This window comes from Talpa europaea, assembly GCF_964194135.1.
Source record: "Talpa europaea genome assembly, chromosome: 5".
In the NCBI taxonomy this organism is placed as follows: domain Eukaryota; kingdom Metazoa; phylum Chordata; class Mammalia; order Eulipotyphla; family Talpidae; genus Talpa; species Talpa europaea.
Genome location: NC_140071.1, coordinates 7,112,861 through 7,125,818, shown reverse-complemented (window position 1 = coordinate 7,125,818; position 12,958 = coordinate 7,112,861). Strand labels below are relative to the sequence as shown.

Genomic DNA, 12,958 nt, shown 5'->3' with positions numbered 1-12,958 from the left:
GGCATTTCCTCTGGATCCACTGAAGACTCACGAGTGAACTAGAGATCACCAAGGACTTCCCCTTTGCAGGGAGAGGGCAGCTTTGGAGGTCAGAGAAGCTGGGAATCATCCTTTTAGTGGTTACTCACCATATCAAGGAAAGTTAATTTTCACTGACCAGAGTTTTATTTCCAAAACAGTGAACTGGAAGGATACCTCCAGCAACGGTGGCCTCTTGCGCCGTGTGACTTTGCTGTCTGAGTCATTCTGCTGTTGAGACCCACAGCTTTATGTTGTCCTTCAAATAATAATGTACTAATCACACTTGCTAAAAACTGAACCAGCCATGCATTGAATTATTTGGGAGATTTTTAAAGACCTCATTCAAGAATTCAGAATCAAGGTTTAGGATTATTTTAAGACCGGCACTATACAGACTTGTGCAATGTCATTTTGACAGGTGAAGACAAAATGAAAGCATATCTACAAACGCATTTCTTCAATGTGATAAGTTCCTAAGGTATTCAGGGATTATTATTTAAAAAATGTGCTCGCTGCCTGCCAATCTGCTACCAAAAATAAGCTAGTCTGAGGGGGCTAAGTGGTAGAGGACATTCCTGGGAACTAGTTCATCCACAGCCATTTGTGACAAAGCATTCTTTTTTACTACCTTCTTTCGCTGCTTCGCGACCAAACCAATTTCTGTGAAAAGAACTGGGACATTAAGAAAAAAAAAAAAAATCTAATATGTAACTTGCTGCCAAATGGATAGTGGAAAAATTAACTTAAGCCGGTAGTTTATCTAATCCATTTCATTTATTAATGGGAGTCAGTGCCACCAAATGTACCTTGTACTGTAATACTTTTAGGAGGCAGGAGAGAAGAGTGGAAAAAAATTATTTCGTGTTTGAGTGGGAAAATCTGGGAGCTTAAATGTTCTCTGTGAACAAACAGTGCTGTGACCTTGAGCAAGTTACTTTGCCTTTCTGATCCTGGGTCCTCCACTATGAAACGCAGCCCCAAAGTCGCTGTCCTGAGAGCTAGTCAGGTGCTTCAAAGACCTTCAAGTGTTACACTAGTGAAAATCACGATTTGGTCAGACAGTGCCTTGTAGCCATCCAACGCTTTGCGCTTTCACACTGTGCACATTTGGGGAGTACTGCCGTCTAGTTCCCTGCAGGTTAGGTAGTTTATTTTCAGAAAAGAACTGAGGGGGCTTGTTGCTCTGCCAGAAGATGAGTCACAGAGAGGTTCTTCGGAGTGGAGTTATACAGAAACGGACTTGGGGTGCGTAAAACCGAGATCCGAGGCTGCAGACACTTTTCAGGGCGCAGAGGGGTCACCCGAGTCCCTGAACACGGCACAGATGAAAGTGACCGCTCGCCGCAGAACGTGGCGCTAGGATTCCAGGGGTAGAAGCACTTCAGGGAACGACCTGAGACATTCAGAATGTCACCGAGATATTTACAAATAAACCGGGATACTCACTGCAGGAGGGAGGGAGCCAGAAGGACGAATGGCGGATTCAGGGGCGAGACGCACAGAGGGAGCACAGGGGTTCCCGAGACTTTGTGTTTAGGGCTCTGGTGGATCAGAGGGTGCCCTTGAGCGACAGGGGTCAGCGGGTGGGGACCCACGCCCGGCAGCGGCGGTTACAGTCTCCGGGGCGCGCGCCCCAGCCCCGCGGGCGCCCGGCCCCACCCCGCCCGGAGCCGCAGCGCCCCACCTGCCCTCGGGGTAACGGTTTCCCGGCGCGCGGACTCCGACCCGCCCCCCCCCGGCCCCCTCCCGCCCCCCCGGCCCCCTCCCGCCCCCGCGCCGGAGCCGCAGTGCGCGCCGCTCGGAGAGGGGTAGTCCGCCCCGGAACCGACGTGAGCGGCCCTGGGGCGGGGTCGGTGGAAGAGTCTCCAGGATTCCCCCACCCCGCCCCCAGCCCCCCAATTCCGGCCGGTCCTCGCTTTCCCGCACCCCGGCCTCGCCCCCGCCCCGCGCTGCGCCCCCTCCGCCCTCCCCAGCTGCCCGCGCCCGGACCTCCGCCCGCGGCCCCCCCGCGCCGCCTCGCCTCGCCTCCCCGCCCGCCGCCCCCTCGCCTCCCCGCGGCGCGGCTCTCACGCGCAGCCGAGCTCCGCGCCGCCTCCATCAGAGCCGAGCCGGCGGCTCCGGGAGAAGCCGCCTCTGCGCCGCCGGGCCCTGCGCGTCCCCTCCCGGCCCGCCCCCCGCCCGGCGCCCCGGCCCCTCCTGCCGCCCCCCCGCGCCCCCTCCCCTCGCCTCTCCCTCGGCGCCGCGGAGCCCGCCCGCCAGCCGGCCGGCCGGAGGCGGCGGCCGCGCCACCATGAGCCTGGAGGGCAGGCGGGGCCGCGGGGCGGGGACCGGGGCCGCCGGGCCGCCCGCGTCCCCTCCTGCGCCGCCGCCGGCGGAGCCGGGCTCGGCCCCGGCTGCCCAGCGCTACCCGCCGGCGCCGCCCGCGCCGCCCGAGTGCCCCGAGCGCGCCGCGGGGCTGCGCGACCCGCCGGCGGAGCTGCCCCCGCGGCGCAGGGGCGCGGACGCGCTGCCCCCGCCGCCGCCGCCGGGGCGGCCCTCCGGGCAGGAGGTGGCGGCGGCCGGCGACTGCGGGGAGGGTCCGCGGCGCCCCCCCGAGGCGGCAGCCCTGGAGGCGGCGGCGCGGAAGGGCGGCCCCGGGGAGCCCGAGGCCGGCGCGGGCCGGGAGGGAGAGCGGCGGGGCGCGGGCGACCAGCCGGAGACGCGCTCGGTGTGCAGCAGCCGCAGCAGCAGCAGCGGCGGCGGCGACCAGCGCGCCGGGCACCCGCACCAGCACCACCAGCCCATCTGCAAGATCTGCTTCCAGGGCGCCGAGCAGGTGAGGCCGCGGGGGGCGCGGGCGGGCGCGGGGCGCGGAGCCGGTTCAGCACCACGGACAGCGCCCGCCCGCCCGGCGCGCTCCTGCCCGGGCCGGGGGCGCCCCACGCCAGGGCTGCGGGGTGCGCCTCTCGCCCTGCCCGAGAAGGCGGCTCCCCGCGGCCCGGGGGCGAGCGCGGAGGGCGATTTGTTCTACACCTTCCCCCTTACCTGGTTTTGCTCTTACACATTCCTCAGGTGCTTTCAGGATAACGCCCTGAGTATCACTTGCGTGTGGATTTCTCAGTGGATTTTGGTTTATGATTACTAGAATATCTACGTTCCTTTTTGTGCAAATGTATTCCCAGACTAGAGAGTCCTAGGCTGCAAACGGGGGGAGGTTCTGTTCAGACCAGTCAAGCCACGGTGGTTTTTTGCTTCTTGCAGTTTCTGGTGACTTAGCTCCTTGAGGTGAAAAGGGTGTTGCAGTTTTTGCCAGAGAAGTAGGGATGTGCTTTGGCATTGGGAAAGAAAGTCTGTATAGTCAGCAGTGTACTTTGTTTGGTTGGAAATCCAAGTCTAAAATCATGAACTCCATGAGAAGTGCATACAAACTTACATGCAAGGAACCCTGCAGACAGTAGGATAATCTGTTTCTCACAAAATGTGTGGTCTGAGGCGACATTAGGTTTAATATTTTTGAAAGAAAGGAAATTGCATAGGAATATGCAGGCTTTCAGGAGTACAGCGCCCTAAGTCAATATTTATGATGCTAATTTAGAAAAAATAAAAGCATAATGCTATTATTGCAAGCTACTTTCTGGGATGCCACGCGATTCTTCTTCAGCAATGATTAAGAATAACTGCAGAGGAAATGCATCTGACCATCCACTTAAAAGTTATTAAAGAGATTTAATAGTACAGCTTCCCCCCAAGGGTATTGGGAGCTATATCGTGCAGACATTTTGTATGTTGGTAGGACATTTATGTCATAACTCTAAGCAATGTCTTTGAAATAGTTTAAAGACTTTCGTTGTGTTCCCATCAGAGGTATAAACATTAATTTCATTTTCTAGGATAGCGTTAATGCTTGTATACTTCTGGGTAGACGGCTCTGAAAGAAAATAAAGCCAATGTTAGATTTTTTAAAATAGGCACTCAAACATAACCATTCATCCTGAGCTGTTTTCTTTTCAGGGGGAGCTGTTAAATCCTTGCCGATGTGATGGGTCCGTTCGGTACACACATCAGCTGTGTCTGCTAAAGTGGATCAGTGAGAGGGGTTCCTGGACCTGCGAGCTCTGCTGTTACAGATACCATGTGATAGCCATTAAAATGAAACAACCTTGTCAGGTAAACTCTTGTGACCTTTTTCCCTGAAATAATTTTGCTTAATATGAGTGCACCTGAGTTTAGTTATTACTAAGGATATTTACTTATGCTACTTTAAAACATGTTTTGCAAATCACAAACAAACCAAGATTTAGAATTTGTAGATTTTTACATGGTTTTTATGTACTTTGAGAAAACTGTGACACTTTTTTTATCTGAGAAACTCAAAAGACACTTTATTAAAATTGTTTATTAATTTGTTAATTGGGGAAACTTATACTCATCTTTGTTTGTAAAAGGGCAATCTGGTAAATGTTTTGTGCTCCAGTGAAATCAACTTTATTAATTAGGAATGTGATGCTATTTTAGTATTTTGTTAATTTAAGCACTGAAGCCCTGAGTGGGCTCTATTTCTGGAAAATAGATTCTAGTAAAGCAAAACTTTGCTAGTCTGTAAACTTTGTTTGAACCTCTGAGTTCTAATCTGGACCCTTTTCACTTACACAGGTTTTCTTTTTCATGAGGTTTTTCGAATGTTGTTAAATTTTGACTACTCTCTATTTTCCCCTTTCACTACATAGTGAATGCAGAAGTAGTGTTAACAGTTAATATCAATAATAGTACTGAAATTATATATATATATACTTGCACTTTTACATATAATCACATAATATAATCCCAATAAATCTACAAATATCCTTGAGAAACAGAATTTTTCCCCATGGTGGATCTGACTCCGGTTCTATAAACACACTGGTGGAATGTAAAATATAAAATATTAAGAATGACATCTTAAACCAAAGCAAAATAGTGTGTAATTGAGGCGCTCTGGTAGTGAGATGGAGAGGAAGTTGAGCAGACATGGAAGTGTAGGGTTCAGGATGAAGAGGCAAAGGCAGTAATGGGAGGAAAATGAGAAGGGAATTGAAAAATCAGGAGGGGAAGAAAATAATAAAATCTAGTGTTTCCAGTTTCCATTTAGACTACCAGGTTTAGTTTGCACTGAGGAGTATGAAATAGGTAAAATGTTAGTCTTTGGAGAGGGAACCTGGAAACTGAATCACTATTACTTTAAATTTCAGAGTTTTTAACTTGTGTATCCCTTACCTAGTTTGCTATTAATTTGCATCCCTGATAGTCATTTAATGCATGATGAGCAAGCAAAAAATAAAAATGGGAATTTTCTCAAGCTGACCTGAGACTTAAAAATAATTGGGAAAGAAGAATAACTAAGGTGGAGGAGAGCTGGATCCTTGCTGAAGAGAGGCACAAAACGGATACATTGCCCCCGAATCTCTAACTGATGAAACTACTTAGGTGTCAGTTTATGGATCCATCATACTTGTCTTGAAAACAGAGGAAACCATGTCCTCAAGCCAGGACATAAATAGCATAATTGTAATACTGTAATTTTATGACTGGAAATACGTGGAGGTGAGAAATGGGGAACTTTGGGGCACTGGAGTAAAAAGCCCCACGAGTTGCTGTGTGGTCAGATGTATTAATTAATTTAGGGTAGTTAACTTTGAAGTAAATAGCAACAGGTCCTTGATATAATTTTAAAACTGAGGAGAGACAAGGAACTATTTTGTCATTTCAGTCCTATAACAAAATTAATTGATGAAACCGTGTTTTGCTTCATTGGAAAATTTTTTTCACTAGTTATTTTAACAAAAGCAGTTCTCCAGACTGTCTATGATATGACCGAATAATCCCAATGAAACAAGCAAAAAAAAAAAAAAAAAAAAAAACCAGCCAGAATCTAACTCCCCAGTATCACTACTATAATTAGGTTTAATTTTATGACGTCTTCAAATACTGGCATGATTTAAAACTTAATTTGTTTGTTGCGGTGAAGTACAAAATAATATTTAGAAACAAGGTTGCTATGAGTGTGATGATGATAGCTCAGATGATGCCTAAGAAAGTCATTTCCCAGGACTACATTATGTACATATAAAACTCAGCAGTCTTAATGAAGTCAAGAATCAGGTTCCCAAGGTATGAGTTCTTTATTCCAGATAAAGTCTGACAAATTTTCTGACATTTCTGTTACGAACGACTGGCTAAGAGAGCACTAAAGTCAGAGATACTCTGACTTCTGGTTTTCCCTTGTGGTGTGAGGTCAGGTGGAGATGGCATTTATCACATTCATGTTTATATGGGTGGCAGAGATCTATTTCCTCGTGGTGCAGAAGCAAATAGGAGGCCTGTTTGGCCCCGTCCTACACTTTTCATCTTCCTCTGCCCTCTGCGTGGAGCCCTCCCATAATCGAGCGGGTAGATCCTCAGATGTGGAACACAATAGCAAATAAATAATAATATTAAGAGAGAACATTTACCGAATACTTACTCTGTGCCAGGCACTGTTCTAATTGCTTTACAGATACTGATACTGATACTTAATCTTCATAACAAACTTAAGAGGTAGAGGATTTTGTAATCTATTTTATGCAAGAGAAAATTGAAGCATAGAAAAGTTAAGTAAGTTTTTTTCTAAAGATTTATTTATACATACAAGAGCTGGGGTGTAGGCCAGAGGTGTGGGGGATGAGAAGGTTCACCAGAGACAGAGTGGGGAGCAGAACAGGCAGATTGACTGAAATATGCTGCTGAGGGGAGCAGCGGGAGACAGAAGAGGTCTACTGTGCTATGTGGGCCAGCTCCGTGGCCGGGCATCAAACTTGTGCTACAGTGGCTGTGGGTAGGCTGTGGATAGCTTCATAGTGCTGAGACTTAACCTCTTGTGCCACCAGGGAGGCCCAAGTTAAGTAACTTCTACTAGGTACATACCTAGTAAAAGACAAAGCTGAGTCTCAAACTTGGTCAGTCTGTCTCTGAGGTCCATGGGCTTGGCCTCCATGCCCTTTGTTGGATGGTCTTCTTGACTCCTTGGCGGCCACTCTGACGTGTTTGGGACAGAATGTCCTGATCTGGGTTGTGCTTCCACATGAGTGGAAACAGAGTCAAGCAGGACCTGGTTCAGCCTGAGTCTCTAAGATGGTCCAGAAAAACTTTGACTATGTTGCTGCATCACAAACCACCTCAAATACATAGCTGTTAAAATAGTTACTATTTATTATCTCTGAGGAGTTTGGGGTGAGTGAGGTTGGCCGGGAGGTTCTTTCCTATCTTGGGTATGAGTCTTGGGCACAAGTCTGGAGACGTAGGCATCTGGTGGAGGTCCACTAGATGGGCACCCCATGGTACACTCAATGACCTGGTTCTTGGTGCTGACTGGTTGTTAGCTGTTGGCTGGTGCCTCAGTTTTCTTTCCCTGTGACTTGAGTTTCTCATAATCCAACCCTTTGTATTCGAAGAGTATGAAAGTGGAAGTTAATGGAACTCTTAAGGCCCAGCCATGGACGTAACAGAGCTTCTTGTCTGTTGCATTCTCTCTTTTGTTTTTTTTAAGATTTCTTTTTATTTATTTATGCATGCAAGAACTGGGGTGTAGAGCTGAGACTTTAACCCCTGCACCAGGAGGCAGGTCCTGTTGCAGTCTCTTGATTAAAGCCAATCACAGGACTAACCACCAAGGTTCAAGAAAAGGGAAAGTAGGCTCCATCTGTGGGTGTCTGCTCACCGTTAATTTTTTTTTAATTTTATATATTTTTTACATCATTTTTCATTTTTGCACAATGTATGCATTTTCATCTTGGTTATAGATCTCCATACAATTCCCACCCTCCCCTTGTTTTGATCCTACTCACTCCACTGTCCCCCCCACACCCCGCCGTAGTGTGTCTCTGGTTTATAGTTGCTTGTTGATTTTGATTTTTACTACTTTATTATAATTAGTCATTTTCCTGGTCCCTTATTTAGGTTTTCTAGATTCCTGCTATGAGTGAGACCATCCGGTATTTTTCTTTTTCTTTCTGGCTTATTTCGCTGTGCATGATCCCTTCCAGCGCCATCCATGTTGCTGCAAATGGCATGAATTTATCTTTTTTGATTGCTGAGTAATATTCCATTGTATATATGAACCACATCTTCTTGATCCAGTCATCTATTTTTGCTGCCACCATTTAAATGTAGTGGACAGTTTTTAATCCGCTATAACAGATCATTTTTAAAATGATTCTATCAACCCACCCTGGTTTCTTCAACTGTCCTCATCAGGTCCAGATTGGTCAACAGGCACCACCATAACTTCCCTTCCTGGGTTCAGAAACAAAGCAGGTTGAAAAACTGCATGGGAGGTGAACTCCATTAGTGGTGCTTAATGAGTATCCTCAAGCACTTCCAGAGCGATTATTACCACAGTGTACATCTTGGTGCTCGGAGGGGCATGGCAGCGGAGACCGGAAAGGAACAGGTATTCAGAAGCAGGTGTGTGTGTGTGTGTGTGTGTGTGTGTGTGTGTGTACAGAGAGACAGAGACAGAGAGAAATGTTAAGATCAAAAAACATAGTTTTAATGGTTTTTAACATCGAGATTAGAATTTTGATTTAAACCTGCCCATTTAATTGAATTTTAGTGCTTCTCAGCAATATGTCCCAATAAAAACCTGATGTATCTTCCACAAGATATTTAAACCTTATTTGCTGTATCATTAGCAATAGGAGTCAATTAAGACATGCGAGATAATTAACATGCATTTACCTTCCTACTCACTTACAGAATCCATTTTATTGATTAGCATATTCAAAGATGATGAAGTAATGATACTTTAAGAGTAAAAGTAATTCTTTTTGAATCTCATAGTATGGTATAAAATTAGTGGAATCTAAAAACATGTCTGATTACATTTATTTTGAGATATTGGTGAGTTTATAAACTAATTCTTCTACATTCAAGTTTATGAATGCTTGTAGTACTTTTTCAAGTAAGATAGACACTTCAAGGTAAAGTATTGTTTGGGAAACTTTGAACTTGCTATCAGAGTTGAACTGTAATGCCCATACATAGAAAAATATAGTGTAAATGGAAAATAATAGCTTTATTATACCCTGGACAAGTTAATTTTTTTTGTGTCTCAGTCAAGTCATCCTTAAAAGATAATAATGGCATCTATTTTAAACATTATTTTTAGGATTAAGTGTATATATTTACAGACATAGTGCATTTCCATATGTAATATGCATGCAGAGTGCTTAGTGCCAGCCCACAGGAGGTGTATTTAATGTTGGCTCTGATAATTTTTGTTTAGTCAGCAAGCACTGGAGACCCTCAGTGGCTCACAGCAGCAGTGCTCACAGACCCTGGTTGTTTCCTTCAGCCCCTGCTCGCCAAAGTGAGGTGGATGACTCCTCTCCCCACATCATTCTTTATCTCTGGGCTTTGCTCCCAGCTTTTTCTGGGTGAGCCCTTGTCACTTTCTGATCAAATTTGTTATTGTAAATAACAGAGGCATCAGCATTTGGAAAATAAGGTGTAATGAGATAGAATAATCCCTGCATGTGGGAGCATTTTAATCTACCGTTTCCCGCCCCCCCCCACCCCTTCATTGGATGTCACCTTCGGTTCCTGAGATGTTCCTGCAGGGAGCTGAGCTCAGGCCAGCACGACCCAGTGCCACCAGGCAGCTCTTCTTTGTGGTGCTTTGGAAAGTTCTCTGTGGGTGTGTGTGATTGGAGACCAGAGAAGCCCCAGAAATCCGTGGGGATCCATCCCAAAGGGGCACAAGCTGAACAGCCATAGGAAAGAACGGTGGCCATCAGCTTTCCTTTCCCTTTTTTAGGTAGAGCCCCAGCAGAAAGGACTTCCCCAGGGAGGGAATGAGGCTTGAATGTGGGCTTTTGCCATATGGGCAGATAGAGTCATAATCACCAGCCTCTACTGTTTGTGTGTTTTAAAGATTTATTTTTATTTATTTATGTATGGATACAAGAACTGGGGTGCAGGCCAGAGGTTCTGGAGGGTGAGAGGATTCACCAGAGATGGAGTGGAGAGCAGAACAGGCAGAGCCACTGAAATACACTGCTGAGGGGAACAGTGGGCGAGACAGGAGAGGTCTGCTGTGCCATGTGGGTAGCTCCCTGGCCGGGGATCGAACTCATGCTGCAGTGGCTGATGATAGCGCTGAGACTACTGCCCCACCAGGGAGGCCCTAGCTTCTAGTATTTGTATTACCCTTCCGCTACTGCTTTGCTTTTAAACGCAGCAATGTGCTTTCAGCTACGTCTTTCTGTAGCAGTGGGAATGACTGGGGAGTCTCCCAGTGAGGAGAGTGACTGGAGAGTAGTTTTCCTTTTTATTCATATTCCTCCAACCCGGGGGTTCATCATGATAGGAATGAGAGAGAGGAAGTTGGCACCAGTTAGGTTCATCTTGACTGTCATTCTAAGATACGGCTCCTGAGCCTGTCTGCAAAGCATTTATACAACTTTAATTAACTTCCTGAGGACCCCGCAGTCATTATTTTCCTAAATGGGGCTCTGTCGTGAAAAGGGTATTTCCACCTTCGGAAATGATGAAGTCATTCTCGTGACATAGCCATGCACTAGGAGAAGCTGGCCAATTATTACTGAAAATTGATGGTGATCTTGAAAATGTATTAAGACAACATCGGAGCATGAGCTTTATCTGCGCTGCACGCTGTCATTTGCACTTCTGGATTAGAGGTGTCTGCATGTGTGTGAGCCTCTTGACTTCCCTTTACTTTTTCTCTAACTGTTGCTCTTATTCACATTCTCTATGGGTTTAATAGCCACCGACAAGCTGAGGGTAAGCTTTTCATTACCGTGCCTGAATAATGGAGAAACACTGTTAAAATGCAGTATTCAAGTGCACATACTTGGCATGTTTTATAGGTAATTAAATATGTCAAAATAAACAAGAACACATGAGGCAACAATTTGCCTTTGAATTTGTTTTTGTCTATTTGCTTACTAATTCTTCTTAAAACACATGCATCTTTGTTTTATTTCCCCGAACAGATTGATGAGTCTCTCCTGAGTGAAATATGTAAATCAAACTTAGTCTGCTGCGATAGTCATCTTACTGCACAGGCCACGTAACCAGTGTTTTTGCCATTTGGCTCAAAGCCAGGGGTTGTGAGATGATGGCCCAAGAGGCGAGGCCACGCCGGGCACTGTGTGCTGGTGACTGCTGTAGCGCTCTCCAGAACTTTCTTCTTCACACGCATCTGCCTTTCTGCTTTCTAGATCTTCTAGTGTTCTTAAGTGTAGCTAACTTTCCAAGTCTATTCCCTTTGGACGGCTTTGTCCTTTTGGCTCTCTTTGCTGCTCCACTCAGCTTCCAGTAGAGGAAAGACCCTCCTCTTTGGTGCAAGACTTACTGCTGAAGGCAAGTCAGGGGGCAAGGAAATTTGGCAGTGGCTGCCTAACAGAAGCTGATTATGGCTCTGAAATGCCTTCACTTGATAACATTTATCTTGTTAATGTTATTAATGTTCTTGAAACCAAAGATCAGGAAATCTTTTCTGTAAAGGGCCAGATAGTAAACATTTTAGGCATTGAGGGTCATTACAGCTACTGTCCTGGCATGAAAGGATCCGCTGACACTGTGCCCCTGAATGAGTGTGGCTGAGTTCCAGGAAGACTTTACTTGTAGACACTGACATTTGAATTTCATATAATCTTAATGCATCAGGAAATACTGTACTTCAGTTGATATTTTTCTCCCCAACCATTTAAAATTTAAAAACTCATGGGCTACTCAAAAATAAGTGGTAAGCTGGATTTGGCTTGCCTGCATTTGGTGGTAGTTTGCCCACCCCTGATTTCAATAAATGGAGTATTGACAGGGAAGGACTTAGGTGCTTTCTGACTTCTTAGAAAGGGAAATAGGTGTTTTTAAATTTTTTTTTTTTGTGGGACCCTCGCCGGCCGCTGGGGAACAAACCGGCACTGCAGAGGCTGCGGGCAGCCTTGCAGCTCAGCGCTCAACCACTGCACCACCAGGGGAGGCCCTGTTTTTAAATTTTTATCTATTTTTTGTAATATTGAATGAAATTATTTAAAATTTTTTTTAGAGATTTATTATTTTTATTTATTTATGCAAATAAGAACTGGCATGCAGGCCAGAGGTGTGGGGACAGGGGTTGAGAGGATTCACCAGAGACAGAGTGGGGAACAGAACAGGCAGATTGACTGAAATACACTGCTGAGGGGAGCAGCGGGAAAGACAGGAGAGGTCTGATGCACCATGTGGGTAGCTCCCTGGCCAGGGATTGAACTTGTGCTGCAATGGCTGCAGGTAGCTTCATGGTGCTGAGACTTAACCCCTTGTGCCACCAGGGAAGTCCATGGAATGCATTTTAGGGTAATTTTCAGGTTCATCCCTAGAGCAAGTCCTCCCAGGCTACCCGCAGCTCAACAGTTATGCTGAGAATTTCTTCTTTTGAATATTTACAAGTGATACCGGTTTATTTTGTCTGGGTTTCCAAGCTGGCCTTCCAGGTGGGCATGCGTGACAATGAGTAGGACAGATTTTAGAACAAACCATGCAACACAGCTCAGCATAGCTTGAAATTCACTGCCCCCTCCCCCACCATGGTCACTATGGATTCAGTGACTCCCTGAGGTGTGTAGGAGTAAGAGACTGAATGAAAACATGTTATAGTAACAGGGCAGACCACAGGGTCCTGTTCTGTGCAGTGAGAATCTGTCCTAAGAAATCAAGTCACGCTCACTGCTCACACGTTAGCCATCTACTGGCTATTAATTTCCAGCTTGTTCTTCAGTTGCTCTTATAGTAATCCTCTTCTGAATCTGCCTGGGCAAAGATGTTCAGTGCTTCAGACCACGGGAAAAAGCCTTAAGTGTGGGATCTATTTTTAAAAGCCTAGAATAAAAAAAAAGTTTTCAGTGAGACATATCTGCTCTTTTCAAAAATTAAAATGTCA

At 46.1% G+C, this 12,958-nt stretch overlaps 1 protein-coding gene across 1 annotated transcript in view; it reads left to right on the top strand.

The window, feature by feature from the left end:
- Nucleotides 1-2,311: 2,311 nt before the first annotated feature.
- MARCHF11 (membrane associated ring-CH-type finger 11) overlaps nt 2,312-12,958 on the top strand; it is a gene marked incomplete at both ends in the record, with an annotated part of 94,471 nt that continues 83,824 nt past the window's right edge. The window contains 2 exons of the mRNA XM_084233893.1: nt 2,312-2,836; nt 4,012-4,167. Coding sequence (XP_084090019.1) covers nt 2,312-2,836; nt 4,012-4,167 — 681 coding nt within the window. The remainder of the gene's footprint in view (nt 2,837-4,011; nt 4,168-12,958) is intronic.